Source organism: Platichthys flesus, chromosome 17 (genome assembly GCF_949316205.1).
Source record: "Platichthys flesus chromosome 17, fPlaFle2.1, whole genome shotgun sequence".
NCBI lineage: Eukaryota > Metazoa > Chordata > Actinopteri > Pleuronectiformes > Pleuronectidae > Platichthys > Platichthys flesus.
This window is the reverse complement of record NC_084961.1, coordinates 12,988,910-13,013,806: the sequence shown is the minus strand read 5'-3', so window position 1 is coordinate 13,013,806 and position 24,897 is coordinate 12,988,910. Positions and strand designations below refer to the sequence as shown.

The window sequence follows — 24,897 nt, the reverse complement described above, 5'->3', positions numbered from 1 at the left end:
CTGTGGGAGGTAAAATACAACAGTAAGTGCTGATGTATGTGGCACAGGCGAGCATGTAGGAGTCAAGCGAGCATGCCTAAGCTGCAAATGTATTCTCCGTTGGCAAGATAGACAAAACAAACAACAAAACATAATTTCGCCGGCGACGTGTTGCCAGTGAACGATGCAGCTGGACGCGGGGGTCTTTCTATTGGAAGGGGCATGATACGTTTGCCCCTTTATTTTGATTCATGACACTTTTAATGTCATCAACAGAAAGTTGGCCCGTGCAAAAGTGCCTCTGAAATACGGCCAGGGCACTTCGGAGAACTGTATACCGATCCATACCGATCCGCAGAGATCTGTTGGGAAAACTGGACAGATTATAAATGACAAGGTGTGTGTGCCTATGCGTGAGTGTGCGTATATGTGTGTGAGTGTGTGTGTGTAGGGGCTTTTGCTGGAGCATAAAAGGGGCTCAGTGCAGAGCCCGTTCAGAGAGAGAGAGCCATAGCTCATGAGCGCAGAATACTAATCCCGTTGCCACAGTCACCCCCGAGCCGACAGCCCTACACCGAGCCGACAGCCCTACACCGAGCCGACAGCCCTACACAGAGAGGGACACACGCAGTTTAGCTACTACTCTTTTGCACAGTGTTCTATTATTCCTTGTCATCAGCGTTGGCGTGTGGACATGTTTCTCTGGGCCTGTATGTGTTTGGGCAGAGGTAAGGGATATTAAAACACCTGTATGTACTGTACGCCTGCACAGTGTGAAAGTAAACACCTCTCTGCTCTCATGCTGCTACAGACACGCACACAAAAACACACACAAACACACTTCTTTCTGCTCTAATTGCCAGATAGTATTGTATGAGGAGGGGATGAGCTGTGTGTGTGCTAGTGTGTGTGTGCGTGTGTGCGTTTGTGCGTGTGTGTGTGTGTGTGTGTGTGTGTGTGTGTGTGTGTGTGAGTGTGTGTGTGTGTGTGTGTGCATGTGTGAGAAAGTGACGGACCACTTGCTCCTGCTCAATGAAAGGGTGTTCTGGTCCCATGAGTCCCAGCCAAATCCCGGTGCTCTCTCGCTCTCTCTCTCTCTCTCTGGATTGCTCTCTCTTCCTCTATTCCCCTCTTTCTCCCTCATCCATCCATCTCTCTCTCCCTCTTTCTATCTCTCTACTTCTCCCTGATTTAACACATAAAACACAACCCACACCCTCCATCTGGGCTAATGAGATTTCCCAGTGATTGCTGTGTGTGTCCAGGGAGCACGCCATGGGGGAGCTGTGAACGTCGAGAGAGAGAGAGAGAGAGAGAGAGAGAGAGAGAGAGAGAGAGAGAGAGAGAGACTGAGGCAGGTGTCCAGCTATGTCCAGGAGGGACAACGTGACATCTGGGTATTGGAACATTGAATTACAACTAGACATCACCAGGGACAGGAGAATGTCGTAAGCTGTTTTGAGACATGGACTCCGAAGGACGTCGGCACATTGGGGTCTGGACTCTCTTCGGAGTTTGTCTCTCAGATATAAATAACACAGCAGGAAATGATTGACTCTTGTTCTCTTCTACATGTATGACACGCTTTTCAAGCTGTGTGCCCTTCGTGTGCTACAAACTGCATTGACGCCAAACATGGTCTCATTCAGACACTATCCAGAGTTTTTAGTGTTGGGGCTGGCAGGAGAAACTGCAGATAATGATGGCAGCAACTGATCGGAGATCTGCATGCCCACACACATCCCCTCTGGATAATTCCAGGAGATTATCTGGAGTTCAGTGCATGTCTGAAAGCCACTATGGAGATTTAGATGGCACTATTTTGTCTTTACGTGAATTATCTGTAAGAGCAATATGAAATATAGGCTGGGGCAATATTGCATACAAATATGATAGTATATTATAGTGTATTTATTTAGCAGACAAGAACAAGTGTATTCGCCAACCCGCTTGGTGTCCTATTAGAAAAATGAAAACAACCCAAGCTGCATGATGAATGACTTCACTTACTCTGAGTAAAAAACTGAAAATCAAAGATTAAAAAAAAACGCTGAATTAAAACACTATGGTGTCTCTATCCTTGCACTGCGGTGGTGGATGCTGCAGCTGTGAACTGAATGTGTTGTGACTTCACTAAACCAGACTCCACATGCAACCTACTTGCTCGGCACACAGAGGCAAATATGAAAGCAGAATATGATCAAGCCTGTTATTCGCTAAAAAGGTCAAATTGTTTGCGAATAACAGGCTTGATCAACTTTTTCATAAACTATCTTTTAAAATAATTAAACTTGGTGGTGGTTAAAATGTTGAGCTGTATTAAGCTATTTTTTCGAATCGCCCTAATAAGCCTATTATAATATTATAGACATTTTGGAGGCCATTTGTTGGATGATCTCATATTCAGTGCCATTTCAATGCCTCAGAGCTCAAATTAGCTGCTTCTTTATTAGGTTGTAATATTTATAAATCGGTTTAGTCAAAGTTCATTAAAATTGAAACATTTGCACACTATAAATATTTCAGATAAGCGAAATGTAAAGTAGCTGTAATATCAATATGTCTATAATACCAGTAGGTCACATGACTGTGTCTAATGTCAAAGTGATGAACCCGCACAGACACAGTAACCTGACCTGCAGTGGCCATCAGCTCTGTGCAGCTTAACAGCCTCTTGTATTCACCTGTTTTGATGCAAGGAATCATCACTCTTACTGTTTTGGTTCATTCTCGCCATCCTGTAAATATATACTATTGTTTATTTGTTTTTTGTATTGCTTTTCTTATGTGTGTTGTACTTATTGTGTTTTTATATTTATATGTTCATTGTTTGCTTCAACTTCTGGTAGGTGTTAACCTACTTTGCAATAAATACTTTCTGATACTGATTCTGATTCTGATGTCCTATTTTGAATCAGGCGCCTATAATTCCTGTAAGCAGAGGTCAGCCTATAATGATGCGTAGATGATGATGTGTCAGTGCTGCACTCACAGCTTGTTTCTGCTGACCCCAAGTGGCAAGAGAAACCAGTTATTGCAGGTTTTTTAAGAGCGAACACCAACAACACACACTCTCTGACAAACTCTGAAGGGAAAGTTCCACATCCTACCACAAGTTATGATGTGAGCGCGTGGACTAATTTAATTAGAGGGACGGCCACTGTGGCTCGGAGCCGAATGATGGATGAGCCAACACATACAGGACGGTGTAATTTTCCTGTGAGTGACTGATGAATGATTGAGGACAATGGGGTTGAGTCTCCAATCTTTGTGAAGGATGAGGTATCCAAAGTGCACGTCTTCACAGCCAATAACAGCTGATGGCTTTAAGAAGCATATACTTAAAGTATAATGAACCTATAAAGGCAATTTTCAAATTATGTGAGACTCTACAGGTGTGGGGGCAGAAATGACAAGATGGAGCGGTCACCAGGTTCATATCTCAGGGTAGGATATCAGCTCTTACCCCATTATGCCCCCGGCTTCTCAATCACCAGGAGAAAGAGGGTAGATAAGCATCCATCATCCGTCATGGTGACACATTCACAGCGATGCTTACACTGAGAGTAGGTACAGCAAACGCACAGTGCTTTTATTTTTAAAAGTTGTACACTTGGGTCTGATGATTGGATTGCTTGCACAGACCTCTGAGATATAACAACATGAAACATTGACCATCAAAACTTCACTGCACAAAAACCAGGTAGGATGAACACAATGTTTTCCATTTTCACTCTGCACCATAGACTGTTTTTAAAAAATTCTGGTCACAACGTCCAGCACACAAACAATTAAAAGTGACAATATATCTTAAAACAGTTTGAGAAGAACTTATCAAGGACAAAGGAATAATTCTGAAGTAGCTCCAGAGCAATAACACACACCAAGAAAACAGACGTGACAGGGCACTGAACTAGTTACTGTCAAAGAGCATTTTACCATTAAAAGTCGATTGAAATATTAAAAGGTACATAATATTATAATAATAATATTTGGCAACATATTGCATGAATGTATTTTAATATTTCCATGTCTTTGATGTTTATTGAACTCAAAGAGACAAACATTGGGTTCAAGCGAAGTGAACGTTATTTATATTAACACCGAGGGAACTGGATAAGCAGTGTAGATAATGGGCGGATGAATGGAAAATATTATCTGTAGTATGCCGTATTTACTCACTGGTATGTAGTGATAAATATAAATAAACACAATCAATCACACATAAACAGATTATAAAGCCGCCCCCTTATTCTAACTTGAATCTTGAAAATAATGGTTATTTACCGGGACAATTTCTTCTTCCTTACTGTCCACACTACTGCCTCTTTAGCTGGCACCATAAAACAGCATCTCAACCTGATTACTGATTCTATCACAAGTTTCCATGTGTGTAACCTCAGGTATGTATATGGAAGCTCCTTCTTCTGACTGTTGTTGACTAAACCACGTGCACATAGAGTGTAACGTGCTGCATTACAACCGTAGTGTAGCTAAACACACACCCTGACATTTCTACACACTGACCGACAAGGAGCGTATTGCAAATCTGCCGCTGATGGCTCTTATCGTCTCCTAACCGAAGGCATTCACCGGTATTTGTGTGTGCGAATGTGTGTGTGTGTGTCTTATCTCACACTGCAGTCTATTAGTGTGAGCATAAACGCTTAAAACAATGCGTGGCTGTCTTGCAGTTGAGAACGTGAGCCGCATGTTGGTCACATTTCTTCACACAGATGGGATCGGCGCAGTTCACTCGCATCTGCCGCTTTCAGGACAGTGATAAAAGAAAGAACGAGAGAATGGGGGATTTTTTTTCCGGCTCCGGGAAAGATAAGAAAATGGAGAGGAGCCTCACGACACCTTCTGAGAGGCTTATAATCGTTGTCAGGGAGATTCTTGTCCACGGCAGCATGTGAAGGCTCTTGGTTTAACAAACTGGGTGAATAAGCATCAGCGCAATTTGTTTCAAGGTTACGAAATGTGAGCTGCGTGTGTTTCTACGATTGGGTAATTTTCCAGCGAGTCAAAATTGTTTAGTGGGGAATAAACCATCTGCGGAATTTGTTGTGACTTGTTAATCTGGACTAAGAAAAGGCTGAGAATGGAGGATGGGAGGGTAGTGGAATCCAAAATGCTAAAATATCAGAGTGATGCACCAACGTATGTTTGTTGTTGCCGCATCGCATTCGACGCCACTCATGGCTGCTGGGAGAGGAGGACCGGAGAACCAGAAGATCCCTTTTTTTTTCCTGCTTCTTTTTCCCAATAGACCTCACATTTAGTCACAGGAGCTCAAAAGCTGAATGTTCCTGTGCCTGCCTGCGCCATCACATGACTTTCTTTTGCATGACAAGTAGGGGAGATGCAAATGCTCCAGCGTGAGATCTATGTGTTGATCTATGTTGATTATGCATTGCAGGTCACGTGAATCCTCCAGCAGCTGAAAAGCCTAAAATCCAACGGGCATTAAGAGTGTTTTATTCTCAACAACAGCATCTTTATATCACCCGCATGTGATGTCACTCTGTTCTGAATGAAACCAGTGATAAATACCTGCGCTAAGTAAATAAACGGAACCAGCAAACTTGTTGAACATTGCATAATTTGGCTTGCATTGCACCTCATACCCAATTTATATGTAAATGAGACAATATATTTTTTAAACAGTGTTTTGCATAGATATGTGGTTCAAATTTGTTCAGCGTCATACAATCGTACATTTTACAGATTTGATGGACAAAGACCCAGGACGTCTGTGGGTCATATCCAGTGCTGATATAATGTCCACAAGGACATCTTCGCTAAGATGTGTACGTGGAAGGATGAAGGACAAACTCAGGCTTCTTTTCGCTATATCCCCTCTGTTATCGAACAGATTCCACTGGCACAGAGGACTGATGCGCCCAAAGGTCACCTAATTGCCATGCTAAGTATAATTCTGCAATTTTTACCTGTGCAATAACCCAAAGAGCTTAGAGTATATTTACAAAGCTCCCTAGGCAGCCTCGAGAAGACAGGAGCCATACGGGCTTTGCCAAAGCACAAGTGATACAATGAGAGAAGTGAAGGTCAGTCGCTATAATGCACTATTGTCAATCAGGGCTACAGTCGCAACAATGAGCTCCCATGCATGCCCGGTGGCACATTTTTTTGACCACTTGCAGAAAGAGAACAAATCTAATTTCAATCCATGACTGTAATGTTAGGAATTGGTTCTTCTTGATGAACTGCTGGAGGTGCTCATTTTCTAGATGGGGGCCATTAAACTATTGCAGAAATGAAAGAAGAGGGGGGATAATGTAACTACAAGAGCACCAGTGAAGCCTCAAACACTTGAAAACATGTAGAAAACACGATATAAACATTACATTAATGTTTGTGTGGTCATTTGAAGAGTGGTTCAGTCTTATTGCTTCTCTCGTTTTTTCCTCTGCTGCACTCCTTCATCTCCTCTGTGAAGCAGAAGCTTCAGTGGACATAACAATCAGGTTTCTGTGTTCGAGCAGGGATGGTGAAGTGAAAAGGGAAGTTGGAAGATCTAGCTCAGTGTCGGGTGTACTCCAATTTGGATATTTTAAGGTAATTAGGACATAGGGGAATTGTTTGGAAGAGAACACACACAAAGGCTTGCCTGCACATCTTCTCATCACCGCCTCTCATTGGTTCACATCTTAGTGACTGATAAATACAACATCGGAGCAGTTTGAGTAGAAACAAAGAAAAACCAACAGAGCTTCCGGGTATAATTGGCATGAATTTAAAAACCAAATCAACAGGTGAGGTCAGTGTGCAGAGCTGCACCAATCCCTTGGGCTTTTGTCTTCAGCAAAAACAAAACCAGTCTGAGCAAACTGGCAAAAAATGCTCTGTCTCCCTCTATCATCCCATGCCTTGTCTCTACCTCTGTCCCTCCCTGTCTGTGTATATTAGATGATAAATCCCCCCCTCACCCCCGCTGATTAAATCCGGAGTGAGATAACCTCCCCGTCAGCAAGGTAAGGACCCTCGGCGCTCTCTCCCCGGAGCTCTTACGATGTGTGCTAGTGAGTCGTTGAAGGCAGGCCAAGTCTCGCAGTAAGAATCACTGGGCTCTAATTAGTCCTGTTCACTCTGCAAACATGCCTACAAGCCACCTAAAAGAAAGTCATTATGTAATCTGTGAACTAGGAGACTCAATGCAGTGTCTCTACGGTCACTCCCTCGTTTGTCTGCAGCCAATTATGAAGCAGAACGAGCAGATACGGTTTGGATGAAGCACTTAACTGTATCACTTACAGGTAAGTATATATATATCTCCATGTTGTATATGTGCTTATGGCTTGTAGGCTCCCTGTTCTATTCATTTGTTGACAAAGCATGTGTCTGCGCATGGGTGTCAAATCTGATCTTGTCCTCACAGAGGGTGAGTTTGCACACACACATTCAGGTATATACACACACACACACAGAGACAAACACACACACACAATAATATGCAGCATGTAAACTGGAGTCTCAGGTGGGAGCCGCACCTCTCGGCCACATGGGGGAATCTCTAAAATATAGATCACAAGACCGAATTTCTGTCAGGCATTTACAAGTCTTTTCATGGGAGATTTGAAAGGCTCCCTTTGAACTGCTTAATTTTTTTTTTTTAATTAAAGGCCAATGCACCAAAGACCTAATTCAAATAACAAATTCTCTGTCAAGCAGAGACAAGCCACATCACTGGGGTGTTATTAAAGGCCAAATCAACAGGACAACATTAACCAGCGTTTATTTTGCCACCGTGAGATGCGTACACAGCACAACTGATGATATTTGATGAAACCCTCTTTGGGGTTTGAACAATATATAAGCTACCATGTGAAATCTGTGATATGCCATGTTGTTTTAAAGGGCATAAATAATAATCTCTGTTCCGACGTGTGCTCATGTCTCATTGATTGAAAATGGGAACCGCAGCCCTGCACCGCCATCTAATTATTTCAGAAAAAAAACGAGTCCTACCTTGTCGGACATCTCTGGGTGCTATCGCGATGGCATCGTTGGAATGCAGCTCGGTGACACAGCAGTCATCTGGAACCAGCGAACCATTGCTGAAGCTGTGGGGCGTCTCAGGGAGCAGCGGAACAGGCGGCGCCATGATGTTGTGGTTCGGACAGATACATCCCGTCTGGGTCATCCCGCAACCGTCCGCGTCGGAAACCTCCCGATCTCCGTTGTGTCCTGTACGTAAACACTCCTCGAACCATCGGCAGAGCACGCCGCAGGTGAACTGACTGGAGTTCTCGTTGTTAATGAGCAACACCTCCACTAGCCTCAGCTCCAGCAATTCCTTGGTTACCTGAGGCTCATCAGCAGCTGGGTGTCTCGTGAGACACAATTGGACAAAGTTTTTATCAAACTGTAGGAAGGAGTAAGTTCCATCTGAGTTGGATTGGCTGCCACAGAGATCAATGACTTCCTGATCCCTGGCAGCGTCCGACTGTAAATGCAGGGGGCAGCTTTGATTCGATAGATGGTGGTCGAGGGAGAGGAGCATGGGGGAGTGTGTCCGACATATGATAGGGTGGCGGGTGAAGCGGAGGTAGAGGGAATACTTTGTGGGATCCGGGTTTTCCAGGGACCAGGAACAGCCTGGCGCCCTGGAGGGGAACAGCTCCCGTAGGGAGAAAGACCCGTAGAGCACCCCAGCTACAAGGCTGGAGCATGTTGTGGAGACGGGTGAGGGGGCCCCCTCTGCCCCGGTGCTGGGGACGCCATCAGCAGCCCCATAGGCAGCCTCAGCCAGGGCAGAGAGAGGCGCTAGAGCGAGGGCAGACACGGCAGCCAGAGCCCCAGCCACGGCCAGGAGAGAGGACAGCACAGACAGACACACCCCACTAGCAGTGTTCATCCTATGACATTAGTCCTGCAGGGGGAGAGAGAAAAGAGGATGGAGAGGCAGACATTAGACACATCAGGGAATATCGTCAAATTCAACTTGACAGAGGTATCACGACCCAGACAAAAGAAGAACTTGAACAGCAGATTCATACAATTCAATACATGTACAAGTCTAGAACAGGACTGGACAGTTCTTCTTAGACTCAGAGTTCAACATAACCAACTTCATGGCAGTTCCTCTTCATTCTTACACTCAGACTCTGTCAAGAACAATAACACAAACACCATGCTGGGCTGTATTTAAAGGTGTGTTGACTTGGCTTTTGAAACATGCACTGTGGGACCAGCTCCGTGCTTTCCTGCTGATATGTGCACAAAGATACACGCATGCACACACACACACACACACACACACACACACACACTCAAAGCATCGCCTGCTGAGCAGCCCCCCAGGCTCTGGCAAACTATTACCATCACAGACACAGTGAGAGTCGGGATGACTCATACCAAACACACACTGTTGAGAAATTGTACTAAAGAAACATATATAGCATATGCATTGTGGTAGTACTTCATACTTGTGTACTTCAATGCCCATCACATTCTTGTTCAGCCCATGTGTCGCTCAATCACCTGAGACTTTCAAACTTGCTCTGCGCACATATGGTTGGAGGAAGGTATGTTGGAGAAAGGGAAAGGTTTGCACCACATTACCAGCAATCTTATTTTTTAAAATATCGCTAACTATAATATTACAAACACAGCAGTTAAAAAACAGCCTTATCACACCAACCTGTTTTATGCACTTATTTATCACAGGTATTACAACTGAAGACCTAAAGAACCAACACACGTGTTACAACACAATAATGACCCACAGCTTGTAGATGGGAACTAGTTGGCTAAAGTAAATAAAGTAGGGCTAAACAGACCACGTCATGAAATATGAATATATAATATGAAATATAATGTATACATTTGTCATGCGTCACCTGTAAAGGATTGTTTTAAGTCTGAACAAACCAGTGCCAACAAACTCCGTCCGATACAGCCCGTCCCCCCCAACTTTCATTATATTATATATTTAAAAATTTCATTATAACACTTTACAGTCTTAAAAAATATGTTTTATCTTATGACAGTTATTTTGTAGAGGTGACTGTCAGACATATAAAACATCTGAAATATTGAAAGCTAAGTCTCTTAAGAGTTTTTTTGCCATTCTGTCGGCGAACACATTTCTTGCGAAATGTTTATTTAATTTTTTATCCTGCAGATATTTTCTCTAGTTTCTTTAGTTTTCCTAGGTTGTTATTGACTGGCTGAGCATGTGCGCACTCCTTCAAAAATAATTACACTGAAAAAATATTTCAAAAGAGGAACATTTTACGATGTTTTGAACATTTTCAAAATAACAAAATAAAAATTTATAAACACTATCATACTTATGTTGCGGTGCGGCTGTGGCTCTTAGGAAAGATGCTGAACCCCAATTTGGCGCACATAAAAAAAAAGGGCTGCCCATAGATGCACTGAATGTTAGTGTGAAGGGGTGAATGGCAAATATAACCCCCAACAGACTGTAGAGTATTTTGAGTGATCATCATTTTCTTTTTTATATCAGAAGAGAATAAGCACGAGCTCTTCACAAATCTTATATCAAGGGAGAGAGGACCAAATGTGAACCGTGTAGCCCATGGGGGTCGAAAATGTTGTATACAGAAAAATCGAAGGCAACCACGATGGAATAATGTGTGAATGTGTTCTTCTAATGGTGTTGAAATGGTGTGAATGTTGCCTATATGCAGCATGACATATTAGATGCTAAAACAGCTCTTTATTGCATGCAGTTTTGTGTTTGATTAAAAATTTCAGAGAAATTAAAGAGAGAATCCACCTCTCCTCAGCGTATAATAAACCTTTTGCATAGCGACCACTCCAACTTCTCCCTTTTCATTCCTTTTTGCTGGATCCAAGGTTACTGCACATGTGACACAACTGCAAAAAAAAAAAAAAACCTCTATTCAAAACACGTGTCTGCGGGTACGGCACTTTCCTCAGGCCCAGGTTAATGAAACACAGCAGTAGCCTGCACTTCACAGGACTCTCGTCCCTCAGTCTGTCAAGGCTCTCCAGCGTTTGGACACAGGGCCCGGAGAGGAGGCCAGGAATTGTGCATACTTCACCATGTCAAGGGGCGAAGGGGCTCCGGGACTTTTAGCGGGGAGCCGTTAATGAGAGTTGTGGGGACGGAGGGGGAGACGTTGGAGGGCGCAGGAGATTAGAACTCGAACAATTATTATTCGGAATTATGAAAATGTGTGCACAGTTTTGCATAATTCCCCAGGAAAAAAATCTCCTTTTCGGGTTGGAGGCTTTCTCCTGATGCTAACGCAGAGTGGTGTACAATGAATAATATGTTGAATGGTTTACTGTCACGCTCAAGGTCAATTCACCTACACAATGTCTTATTTTTCAGACAAAAAGTGGGTTTTGTAGATATTAAATCTTTTGCCCCGAGGTCTTAGTAAGGTCTGTAACCACAGGTTCATCCCCGCTGAGCAGAATAAGTGGTGGATCTGGAAAGAGCGTCGCAATACTTCATGTCTTAAATATAGAGCTGCTAATTTATATGGAATAAGGATGAAATAGTTGTTCCAAACAGGAAAATGTGTGATTCACAAGGAACAGTTTAAAACCAAACTTTCCTTATTAGTTTTTTTTTGTGGAGACGTGTTTGTAGAAAAAAGACACACACACATACACACAGAAAACAAACAATATGTGATGCACCACTTTACATCAGACTTTACAGCAGACCACACTACACAGAGGAATTGAAGCTCCATTAACTCATCAGCCAGTTTCTACTTTGGGAGGAGCTGTGATACAAGTAACCATAGCAACACCACATCTCCTGACCTGGAAATGCATTTTTTTAGCATCTGACAGTTTAGCTTTATCCCCCCCCCCCCCCACCATTTCTGTCACTGTTTAGACTGTTTTTTTGTTTTCCAATGCAAGATTCACGCCCCACTCACGCGGGACGCATGACATAAAGGCCTTATAAACAACTCCGGCTGCGGCTTCGGTGACACATTGACAAATGCGTTGTACCGTTGGGCCGAGGGAAGGCTAATGTAGCATGTGGTGAAATATGCCCAAGGACATCATGCTGTCTGGCACATGATGAGGTTATAGACTCTGCCACCTGAACACGCTCGCATACCATGGAGCAAGTATGGCATGAGATAACATCTGCACCGGGCTGCAGCCGGTGACGCGTCCCGCTAACAATGTGTCAACTGAACTGTTAAAACAATACATTCTGTGGGAATGTCATGACATGCAAATTTTCTTTATGGCAAATAGAAATTTCTATTTTTACTCACAGGAACTGCACTTTGTCGCACAAAAACAGTATCAAATGTAAAGATAGATAGCATTATACGCCAAGCCATGCAGAGGCAAAAATCCTTACGCATATTTTACGCATGAAAAGGAATACTCTGCGTCAGGCGAATTGTTTTTGGGACAATGGACAATGAATATTCATAGAGCCACAGTCTGTGCAAGAGTAAGCCCTAAAGTGCTGTCTTCATGAGGCCATTCTGTCCCACTTCAATCTAAAACAGTATTTTACTGTGGGCACACATTAATATTCATTAGCTGTGATGGCTTCCTTCCCCCTTCCACCTTGACATTAATGTTACCATCAAGGATTGCAAAATATGTGTATCCCTCATTGCCTGTCTCTCTTTTCCGCTCCCTTCCTCATTCTTTAATGCACTGAAGTGACAATATGACTGATCTGGTAGTTGTCCTCGATGTGAAATTCCGCTGTGCAAAACCGGGGATGCCAAACTTTAAGGAAACACCAAAGTCTCCCTGTCCACAAACAAGAGATAATTTCACGAAACACACATGATACGAGTCATGTTTCCATTAATGAGTTAAATACACCCTTTTGCAACACTTTGTAGGGTCACACACAGACTTTTAGACCAGGTCCTCTGAAACAAACTTTTCAAAAAACGATCATCACTCAGAGCTGCATTTATTCATCATTCAAATAGACTTTGAAAAAAAAAAAAGAATATTTATAACCTTTTCTTTTACACAGTGAGAGTTTGTACTTTCCTCCTGATATTACACGCAGAGGGGAACCATCATCAGTTACTGTGTATCATTATCCATGTCCGTGTCTCTGGAAGCCCCACATTCTCGGTACAGAGGCCTAAAAAGCTTTAGTTCTAGCAGCCCGGTGAAATGCCAGTGTAACATGCTGTGAAACCACCAAGAGACAGGCTCAAAGTGACTGAACTATTATATACCCACAGACTGTTGCTGCCTCCACACATGCTCTGCGAACCTTAAATGCTCTAAACACTACCAAGTGGAGCTGGATGTGTGAAGTCCAAATCACAAATGTCCGACTCTAACCCTCACAGCTCCTTAGTACAAAGTCTGAGAAATGTCCGAAAGAGCCAATGAGTGGACAAAGCAGGTAATTGTCCTAAGTATTTACTTACTTTTAACCCAAACAAATTCCCCTTGTTTTCTTTGTGCTGGCAATTAAGGACTTCTTGTCACTCCCGTCATTAAGAGCCAGGCAAGCTCTGCAAACTTGTCGGTTAAACTAAGAGAGTAAAAAACTGAATAACCTCTTAATAGAAAAACACTGCCATCAAGGATGTAATGAGGTTCCCATCAGCATCAACAACGCCTCAAACCTCAACCCTGCGAGCTTGGGTAGTGAATGTAAATGAAAAGCTGCTTATTACACTCTTCTACATAAAGCAGGCCTTTCTGCATGTCAATTATGTATGGTGACCACCCAGTGTTGGGCCCTGATAGTCGCTCTCTTTATTCATTTAATTTAAAAAAAATAATCTTGACCTGCGGGCAACAGGTGGTCAAGAGGTTTAAAAATGAGTCATAACCGTTTTCTTTTCTCTCATTCCTGTTTGCGCTCAACTGCATACGTTCTAGTATAGGGCAGCTGTGGCTCTGCACATGATTAGAGATTGTCCAAATGTCGATGAGCAGCACACTGAACCGTTTAGTCAGAACATCGCATTTTAGCTAGCTCGCTTAATTCTTGGTAGTAAATTAGGCAAATATTGGTGTTTTTACCTAGAAAAATCCCTGGCCCCTATAGCTGGTTTAGCCCATGTCATTTGTTTGTACCAATGGATTGCAATTCAACGCTATTTAACTGTTATATCGCAACTGTTTACAGGGGGATTATGGAAATGAAGGATTAAATGTTTGCCTCTGTGATTTGCCGATTTATGTCTCGTTGAAACCACTGCTCAGTGTTTTGATGTATGATCAACCCTCAAAATAAAGGATCAGTTCTTCAAAATCCCATCTCATCAATATAACCCAAACAATATAAGCCGTTTCTTATATGCAGAGTAAAAACCAGTCCAAACATCCAGTTAGCATGGTAAAGTGGGGCTTGGAATGAAAATTTCTGTTTTAATCCGACAGGGCCCAATTCTAACCAAGCGCATCCCAAACATAGAAGGCACGTGCAGTGTACAAAGTTGATAGTCCAGCAAAGGGGACAGAACCACACTCAGAAAAGAGCCTGGGCCAACTTGTCAGGTCCGGTTAAGTCCAGTTGGGTCCCGGTCACAGTGGACAGTATGTAAACCAGCAGCAATGAGATGGCATGCTTCATCCTGAGTAGTTATGGCATCATTAAATTATGATATGAAAGATGCTCCTTAACCAGGAGTGGTCCCTGTCTAAATATGAATATTCCTCTTTCAGGGTAAGCTCCAAAAGACTTTTGCCGTGAATATATATACATTCATGCACTAAATCACAAGTGTCTTCCAGCAAAGTTCCTCCCTGGTGGATATAGTGGATTAGCTTGTGGGCACAGGCGTTAACTGCCTCCCAGGGTAGGGTGCTTCTATTTGGGGAAAGCCATTTCAAGAGAGATTCAATACAAAATCATGAAACCCCTGGTCATAGCGCCCTCCCTCCCTGTCTGCCCCCACCACGATCTATCACTCTTGGGGGAGACATCTTCCTGCACCGCAGCAGAGAACGGTATCGCCTAATTTATTGATGCAGAGTAAATCTCTCATTTGCAGCCCTTAACTGAGATCAGCATGTGGCCCATGTGTGGGCTCGCACACAGACAAAGTCACCCTCACTCCCTAATCCGAGTGCATTCACAGACACACACATGCCACACCCATCGGAGGGCTAACTCTATCAAAAATGTAAGGCTGTATTCCGACACCGAGTGTGATTCTGATTAACAAGTCAGGAGACGCTTCGCCTTCCCCGCTCTCTCTCTGCCTTCCGGGAAGGAATCCTCAACTTTGCCACTTCTCATCCTTATCCTCCGCCCCCTTTAGAAATCTCAGCCTCTCTCCAAATCAAACCAAACCTACTGACACATATCTACTCACCGTTTTAAGACTGTTATCTGGATGAGATGATGTGGATGTAAACCAATATAAAGGACCGACATAGTCCAGACGCCCTAGCTAGGTTGACATTTCAGAGGTCAGCGTTCTGTCAGTTGTTTATTATCAAGCTCACTCCAGCACACCATAAAGTCAGTGCTTTTCACTTTGCTTATCAGTTATTCGCAAATGGCAAGCAAGCTGAGAGCATCTCAAGCTGTGAAGAGACAGCGGCACTAAACCCTCCATCACAGCAAAGGGCATTTTGTCTTCCAGCTGAGGCGCACGCTACACGCACACACAGACAAACACACTCGTCCACCCCTGCATATTCATACTTTCACGTCAGCTTGACATGTGCCACACGTGCTTATTGACTTGGTACCTACAGTACTGGGGATCAACTGATGGTGCACACTCTATTGTAGAAAGGATATCAGATTTATTATATCTTTTATTATAGATTTTTTTGTTAATAACATCACTCTGTCAACATGGAAAAGTGCAGGAACCAGCCACAATGACACAGTGCAGCACCTGGAGGTACAAACCATTTTGAATTATTGTGCAGTACATTGTAAGAAAGTGAGGATTGGGATCATTTTTAAAAACTTGATTGCTCACTAAGCAAGAAGGAAGTGAAATATGCTCTGGAATAATTTTAGCGAAGGGAAGCTCTGTGTCATCACAGACCTTAGGCCAAATTTGATCAGGCAAAGGATATCAGCCTGTAGTTTAATTTTCAAAACGAGCCGCGCCTGTAGAGCACTGTAGATAAAGATGATTATGACTCTGCTATTCGGTTCTTTATTTACCCATTTACTCCAGAATACACAGGCAGGAGAACACAGTATTCAGCCAGTAATGTTTGTCAGTAAATGAAACACTTCATTACTGTCATACAGACGAACATGCTTTCAAATTAGTGGAAAACTGCTTACGCTTTGTCTTTAGTCTGCCTTTTTATGTGGATTTGAATCATCATCAGGGACCAATAAGATGAACTGGAACTTACTACCTCCAGGATGGATTACAATGTCATCTGGTGGAAGGAAGAACCCATTACAATCTGGTGTGGATCTGAATAAATGGGAGTTTCAGGAATTTAGTTCCACTTTCTATGAAGCGTTTCCCACAGAATGAATTCAAACTACAGCTGTGCATTCGTACTTGGATGAACGTTGATCTCATGTGTGATGGGTACACAGACCAAAGCGTGGAAGACAAGCTATCGTGTCAGAGAGAACTGCGTTGCATGCCACTTGCGGGTACATGCACAACTGCAGCTGAGACTGTCTGTGTGGACGGTAACAACTTTATGGATTATAGCCTGAGCAGGGATTTGTAGCAATGCAGCAAAACACAAAGTTTGAGATTTTGTACATTATCGCGGGAAGCAACAACAAACATTTTGGTACATTATGAAAATAAGGCGGGACAATTTAGAACATGGCAGCCACAGTCTAGATAATTAATGGGAAACACTGCTTTAACATGGCGAGATAGGACATTAGACTTCACAGAGGCATGTGCTTTCACTGCACTCCCAGTTGTGTACAATGGTTTTGAATACAATGGTTTTTGAATCAGATTTAAGGCCAATTCTGAAACTATGAAAAATAATCAGCCCTGTGTCTACCCCTACAACACATGACACAGTGGATTGTTCAGATTCCTCCATTCTTTTACTTGCTAAGTAAGTAAGTAAGGTGACCATCGACCTAACCCCTTTCACAGTAAATTAATTTCATCACACAATTACCCTGGGAATGCATTTCAAATGTAAATACTTTATGTGTCTCTAAATATGCGAAACCCAACATTCATCTTTTTTCCCATTGACCTGATTGGACGGAATTATGAGAGACGACAAGGTTGCGGAGGAGAAGAATGCATCAAAAGAGCCCTCAAGTAGGTGACCTTCAGAGAAAGTACAGCCAAGGCGAGGCAGAGAGAGGACATGTGCAACTTCATTGTGTCAATGAAGGCCGATTCTGATGGTAGTGAGCAACTCCATGGCTGCAGTTTTCATATAGGATCCAAAACATGTGCTATCAGCAGCAACAGACAGTTTGAGCTTTGAGTATGAACGATGACTGCACAGCACAGGAATGACTCCCACCTCTGTCAGGAAGCTGGTTTTTGAGAGTTCATAAAAGCCAGTCAGTGAGTGTTAGTTTCAATAATTGCTTAGAAACACAAATAAACAAACAGAGGAAATGACAGTGGCATTATTCCTGTGATGCTGTGGTAAAAACATTCATTGAGATGTCATCTCACAGTGCTCCAAGAAATGTACACCTTATCCACGCCTCTCAGCAGAACATATTTACACTCCAAACCCTATGGTTTTTCAATACACTCAATGGGAAAACATTTAGGCTGATTACTTTATGGTCTCATAGCCTTTAAAAACCATTTGCTGCCATGTAATATTTTTTTCAATACAGTGAGTTCCAAAACCTGAATTTCAATATCGATCGGTGTTGCGTTCACAGGAAGATATCGATACTGAGGCCCGTTCATTACACATGAGTGAATAAAGGATCGTTGGGAATGAGGGCAGGCAAATGAATAAGGTGGAAATTGGCTCACAGAGCGACGTTTTGTTAAGTGTTTACTTCATTCTTTTCTTTTTTCTTGTGTATGTCAATACATCCTGCACCATTAACAAAGTTGTATTTATAAACCTTTACCAAAGGCCTAAAGAGTTTTCCAGTAAAAAAGTTTTACTGGAGTACTGCTAAAAGTAGGGAGAAGTGTACTACATCCGACGAGAGACAGACAAAATGGAGATGATAACACAACCTCCTCGTTGGAGTCAAGCAATCCATGCATCTCTCATTGAGATAAAATTGAGATTTGACTTAACCATGTTGACTTAAGTTGCCGTTACACGTCGGCACATCAATCTGATGCAAATAGAGCAATTGAAATCTGGGACTGTGTTGGAGTCTGTGATATATGGTTGCCAGCATCAGCTGAGATCCCCCAGTGTGATTTAATAAACTCAACTGCTGAAGCCTGGAATTACACAGAATTAACAGGTCAAGCTAAAGGTCACAATTTGGGAGGTCAGACCACTAAAAGGCTGACATGACTGATCCCCATGGACTGTGTTACTGGTCTATCTGAGATGTGGTGTATTAACAGGCGACAGTTTATTTTGGAGTAATCTTTGATCAACACAGCAGAACAATAAAAAAGTCTCCTCTCGCGGTCCACAACCTGTACACTTACTTCAGATAATTACTCAAAACCTACCTGCGCAGCACAAAGTTGTTAAAGTGATTTGAGAAATGTAATAACCTGCATTAAATGTATGCAGTAACTATTACAGTGGCTACATGAAAGTGACATGGCTCATTTTAAAAATGTCTTATAAAATCATATTATATCACTAATATCTCTGTAATGTTTCACATATAGCTGTACCACTGCTTAAGGCCTGTTCAGATAAAAAGCAGGCTGAAAAATAGGCCCAAAACACATTTTCCTCAATATCAAAATCGGTTTCCGTGATGCAGCTTTACATTAAATGACATTTCATGTAGCTGACGCTTCAATGAGTGCATTCAACCATGAGGGTACAAACTCAGAAAAACAAGAATCAGGTAAATATAATTTGCTTCAAAAAAGCCAAGCTACAAAGTGCTACATGTAAGAGCCGTATAAGTGCAACTAAATATAGTGTGTTTTTATCCAAGGTCTAGTCGGAGGAGATGTGTCATGAGTCTACGGCTTTTTTGGTTTTTCTGCAAAAGAGTCGTGACTTTGTTGAGTGGTAAGCTCGCAGGGAGAAAGCAGCAAGCCGATTGGCCGATTGGCCGATGCCGAGCGGAGTGGACGGGCTGGGGTGTAAGGTTTGACCAGGTCAAGGTCAGGGTCACTATACATATGTCAGGTAATAATTTTGTCAAACAAAACTAAATGCTGTCCATCTACGTGCTTTTAAAGTGTTTTTTTTTATGTAAAATAAATTTGAAAATGCAGAAGCATGTCTCAGGCCTGACCCTACAAACCCCAACTCACCCTTAAGCTCATTGTAATTGTGAGTCTAAAAAAGTCACCATCTGTTGAGTGTTAGGACAGGATCTGATGTGACACATATGTGCAGTGTTATATTCCACTGAAGTGAAAGTGGAGCAGAACATCCCTCTGCGCACAACTCACACAGGCATGTATATATCTGCATACATCACGGTCCTAGTGATCATGTGTGAGTTTGTGTGTGGGGTGGGGTCTTATAAGGAGTTGGAAGAAGGCCTGTAGTATTGTGGTGGGCCTGAGGGGATTTTCAGTTTCATTGTGCAATAGAGAATCACAGCGTGAGGACGACTGTGATTGTCTTTTTCTCCGCAGCATATCCCCGCCAACAGATCGGCTTACACCAGCTTTTGTCCTCATGATAACACAGATGTGTGTTACGGAGAGGAAGCAGAGACACAGACAGAATACTTGAAGATGCTTAATGGCAAAATAATTCAAATTTCCTAAAAAAAATGCAGCCTAGTTAAAGTGCAAATTGTCCTTTTCAACTTGTAGTTTCCCAGAAATCGCAGCTGAAATCCATTTGTCGCATAAATAATGATGATAAGAAAGTATTGTCCCAGAAAATACTGCTGTTTCACCGTATGAAAAAAATATGACCTTACATTTTTCACACTATTTGCTGGCGATAAAGAAAGAAAATGAACCAAATGGTGAAAGAAATATAATTAACGTCGTTAACTGAAAAAAACGTAACACTTTTTCTCATAAACATAATGTATTCATTTATAACTTTTAAGGGAACATTCAGCAAATATTTTAATTATCTCACAGATGAAAATGCATCTGTAATGGAAATATGTTGAATAATTTCTCTTTTTTATAAAGTAATGTTATTATTTCAGGTGCAATGAGTCCGGTAACTATTCATGTAATAAAAACATTATTGACATGAAACGACAGATTTCTGTTCCATTAAAAGGACGTGTCGCAGACAAATCCTTTGTTTTCAAGGCAAAATATGTGCAGCAGTTGATTCCCGGCAGAATTAATGAGAACCCCTGTGTATCAGCACTCTCATACGGGATTCTGGATTTGATTTGAGGCTAAAATTATTGAAGAACGCGATACGCGCCACTTCACATAAGAAGCTAAGTCATCGGAATGGGACCTCGAGGGCATTATAGAAGCTTTTAAGTTCCAAGACTCATTGATTTAGCAGCAAGTGGGCTGCGCTGAGAGAAATTAATTTAAAAAGGGACAATATGTCACACAAAGCAATAGTGTACTTAATGTAATCGGGGCCTCGGGAAGAAGGACAAAAAAAAGATTTGTCCTTCAGATTTATTGCCTGTCTCCAGAAATGTTACAGCTGAGGGGGAAATGGAGTGAAAAAAAGGGCAAGATAATGTGTGCGTGAATTTCATCATGCATGTTCGACAGGTTGCGTACACTGAGCGAGACCGTTTGCGCATCCGCCAGCGTGCGCTGTGTGTGCACGTGCCTATATGAAGTTGTGTGAGCTGAAGGGAAAGTCGCCCGTCAGTCTGGCTAGTTTTTTGCTCCAAATATCTATGAATAAAGGACACGTGATTATGCAAACATGCACTGTGTGTGTGTGTCTGTCTGTCTGTGTCTGTGGTTTGACTGCGTGCCCGTGTGTGTGTTGTGGGGACAGTGTTTTGGACAACTGTATTAACTTGCCATGCACTACACACACACACAAATGCACACGCAGTTTTGAGGAAATCTGAATATATTTCAACATGGCCGTATCCTGTGTCCGCCTGCATGAATCACATGAATATATGAATAATAAACGCGGTGAAATGAGAGCATGACGCGTCAGAAAGCCTGGGCTTGTACAGGACCAGATAGACACGTGGTTTTCTTACAGCTTCGGCAGCTCTTTCCCTCACAGCGTCTCTTTATATGAGTTTAGTGAAGAGAACATTTAAAAAACACATTTAATAAAACTACAGAGAATATTATTTTAAACTATCCAGGTAAGAGGCGGGCAAACTTTGCATTTTTCGGAGTGGACTTATTACTGTGTGTGACTGTGGAGGGGTTGGTAGTAGCCTTTATCTCCCAATTTCTTCTCCGTGGAACATCTCTTCCCTCTCCGCCTGCAGTGGAGTAGATCAGCCTCTCCCTCTCTTTCTTTGAAATGTTTCCAGGCAAGGTATTTATTTCATTATCTCCACTCTCTCTTTATTTCCTCTCCTCTCCTTGTTTTTTTTTTTTTTTACATCGAGCTCTGCATCAAGTGGGAGACGGGAGTGCATGCAGGGGAAAGCTGACTGTGTGTTTGTGTTGGTCTGATGGTTGCAATCCTTATTTGGATGCTGTGTCCTCACAAGGACGGCAAGATAAGACATTTGAGAAGGGAAGACGTACTGGAAAACGCTGCTATAAAAAAAACTAAACAAGCCCATAAATCATATTTACGAGCTTCTTATTATGACCCACATTTACATTTTAATCATTGACTCCAAGATGATGCGTCTCTACTCCCTCCTACCCAGATATGAAGCCCAAATATCCTGGATACAAACTTTGCCATCTTGCGGATTCGGAGTCTAGGCAGCAACAAGCGAGGAATGGACCCGCGGTTGCGAGATCCAACAATAATTGTGCTCAACTGATATAGAGTGAATCATTCATGACATGTCCCATTATTTTTATACATGAAATAACTAATTAAAACTTACTCAAAAAAATGAACACTAGAACATACATCAGCGTTTTGAGATCAACCTTAAGTGACAGAATCCATCTTTGAGAAACTTTTATAAGAAATTCACTTTAACTTTTCAATTTAGTCCAATTCCTTTCTGCTAACACGGAGGAGGCAGGGTTTATGATGTACCCTGCAGCCAGCCACCAGGGGGCGATCAATACCCGCTTTTGGGGAGCTGCTATGGCGTCGATCTTTATGTAGAGGCTGGTTTAAAGACACCTAGTGGCTGTAGAAAATAAAATTGGAGTGATGATGGTAGTAATTTGACGTGGAACATACAGGGAGATATGGAAATGTTCAACTGCTGCGCATGCTCATTTTCTTCGAGTAACTTTGAAGGGACACATTATTCCAGCCTGTTTGTATGTGCTTGTGCGTGTGTGACCTTTCTCCTTCTGTCTGTCTGACACGTGTCACACCCTAAGCTGTGTGGGGGTTCAGAGGTTAAAGTCGACCCTGTCCGTCACTCACAGGGTCGCAGAGGAGAGATGACCTTTCGCTCGCAGCTGTAGACCAGGAGCCAGCTGTGCTCTGGGTGATGGGGAGTGGCAGTTTTTACCTCCTTGTCTAGTAAACACTGACACCACCAACAACGTAGGCATGTTGCTGTGTAGGTTCACAGACGATTTGATGAAAATTTTACATTGTATGACTATGTAACTGTGACTAAATTCTGCAGTTGTTTGCTTTATGTGGGACTGAATTTGGAGTGTAGGCACAGCTTAAAAAAAAAAACATCTATTAAAAGCAACAGTTAGGGCATTACAATCAAATTACTCACGACCTTTAAATTATACAGCTTTTTCACGCTAATTTGTCAGTTTAAAAAGGAGCTGCAATTTAATCGCAGGCACGTCGGCTCAAATCTAGCATTCCAGTGTGGATCGTAGGGATCTTAGTAGGTGAGTGGGTGATCACACACACACAGTGCACGGATCACAGATTGGTCTTTAAAGGCTCAGCGCTGAGAGCAGCATTAAGAAAACAGGGGATAGTCCAAATGTAGTTTAAAATACCTTAATGCTAATTATTTCAGACGCTCCAATGAGGGAAAGCTACTCGAGGCAATGGATTACTTTCCCCCTTTTTGTCAGTGAAGGCACAAAAAGCAGAAAACAGTGACCCCACCCCAGGTACTTTGGGAAGGGTTTGTGCAACAATAAAGGTACATGATGGGCTACTGTTAGTAGCCCATCATTGTTCAGTTAAAGCCATGGTTAATTGCAAATGTTACAGTCTTGAAATGGGTGAACTCTGCTTTGCTTTCAACCTTAAGTGTGTAATTTTTTTGCCTGGTAAATAGAAATGCCCAACAGGTGTTTGGCAGCTTAATAAGTGCCACTTTACACCACAAGCACATGGCCCTGCTGCTGGAGACTGCCCAGAAAACACTCCTCCACACTGTAATTTATCAAAACACAGCCCCAGTCATTACACACAGACACAGGCCCTCAGTGTCACAAGCTCCATCGTCACATTCAAACCAGTGCATTGGCCCTATAGTTTCTGAAAGCTGACACGTTTCACTGCTCCACAATGAAAGAGGCGTGCACAGATGAATATAAGAATTGCTCCAGCAATGCAATCTGCGACAGTCTTGGCACCGTTCGTCTCCAGCTCGCCGCGGAAACCTCGAGAATAAATCGGAAACCGAGACTCCACTGCTGGGAAAAAAAGGAGTTCTATGGTAGAAGAAGTGGGATTTGTCTGAAACACGAGAGTTTGCCAGTGAGATTCTCACTGAAAGACGATTATGAACAAATACCAGTAAAAGCTAAATTCAACCCTGCAACCGTTCCAGTTTTGTCAGACACCCTCCTATTCAAAACAAACAAGCAGATAAAGCACAGTCACACTTAATTTGAGGTTTACAGAAATTAGTCTGTGTTCTTCTTGGGAGAATATGTAATCTTTACAATTTATTATGGTGGTTTAGACAACATTTCTGTTTTGATTCTGTACTTTGGCTACTTTCTTGAATTCCTCCCACGGGGAATCAATAAATATTTATCTTATCGATCTATAAGTACAAATGATGCAATCAAGTGATATATATCACCAAGCAGTGGTGTGTGGTGACTTTTACACATGAGCAACCGGAGCTGTGAAACTGCACTGAAATACACTGTTGTTTGGTCTGTGTCTATCCTGCATGTTGCTGCACTCTACCTGGAGGGCGTCAGCTCTCTGTGCTCCTTCCTGGCTCAAGATGGAGTTCAGTTATTCCTTTGAACTGACAGTTCACAGACCAAATGAGCCTCAGAGAGGGAAGATATCTAGAGAATGATCAATACTCTACTAATCCCCAGCATATCCATCATTCACTGACACTGTCAGCCTCAAACTTCTCAAACTTGCTGCAGATCTTGCGCAGAGAAAAAGCTACACCTTGATTAAAATGAGAGACAAATATTAACATGATAACTACAAAACCAAACAGAAATGAAAAGGCTTAGGGTTTTTATATTGTATAATACAGAAAGGAACCAGTACGTGCCAAATCAGAATGCTGTCATACTTTGGGTTACTGGCGAGATATCATCCAGATATAGCAACACATGCCGGCTGTTGTTGATGGACAAGCTTATGTGAGAGCAACTCTGTGAGCCAATGCATATGGGAGCAGTAAGATGGACAGAGACATGTGACATGTGACAGCAGTGAGAATGTGAGGACTTGAGTATTAAGAAGATGTGACATTTATATAGTTACAAACAGCACAGCGTACATTGCACTGTCAGTTCGTAGAGACCCCCCTCTCGATTGACCCCCCTCCTGGTGGTTGACTAGGTCTTAAACCCTGCCTCCTCCGTGTAAGTTGACAACAAAAAAGTTCAAAATACCCAAATACACTTTTATCAAAGGTTGTTTCTGTCGTTT

General features: G+C 42.5%; 1 protein-coding gene across 1 annotated transcript in view; it reads right to left on the bottom strand.

Moving 5' to 3' along the window:
• The window catches only part of adgrb2 (adhesion G protein-coupled receptor B2), a 212,820-nt gene that overhangs the window by 138,141 nt on the left and 49,782 nt on the right, over window positions 1–24,897 (bottom strand). Inside the window, exon 2 of the mRNA XM_062410584.1 lies at window positions 7,972–8,875. Within this exon, the coding sequence (XP_062266568.1) occupies window positions 7,972–8,860 (889 nt within the window). The 5' untranslated portion in view covers window positions 8,861–8,875. The remainder of the gene's footprint in view (window positions 1–7,971; window positions 8,876–24,897) is intronic.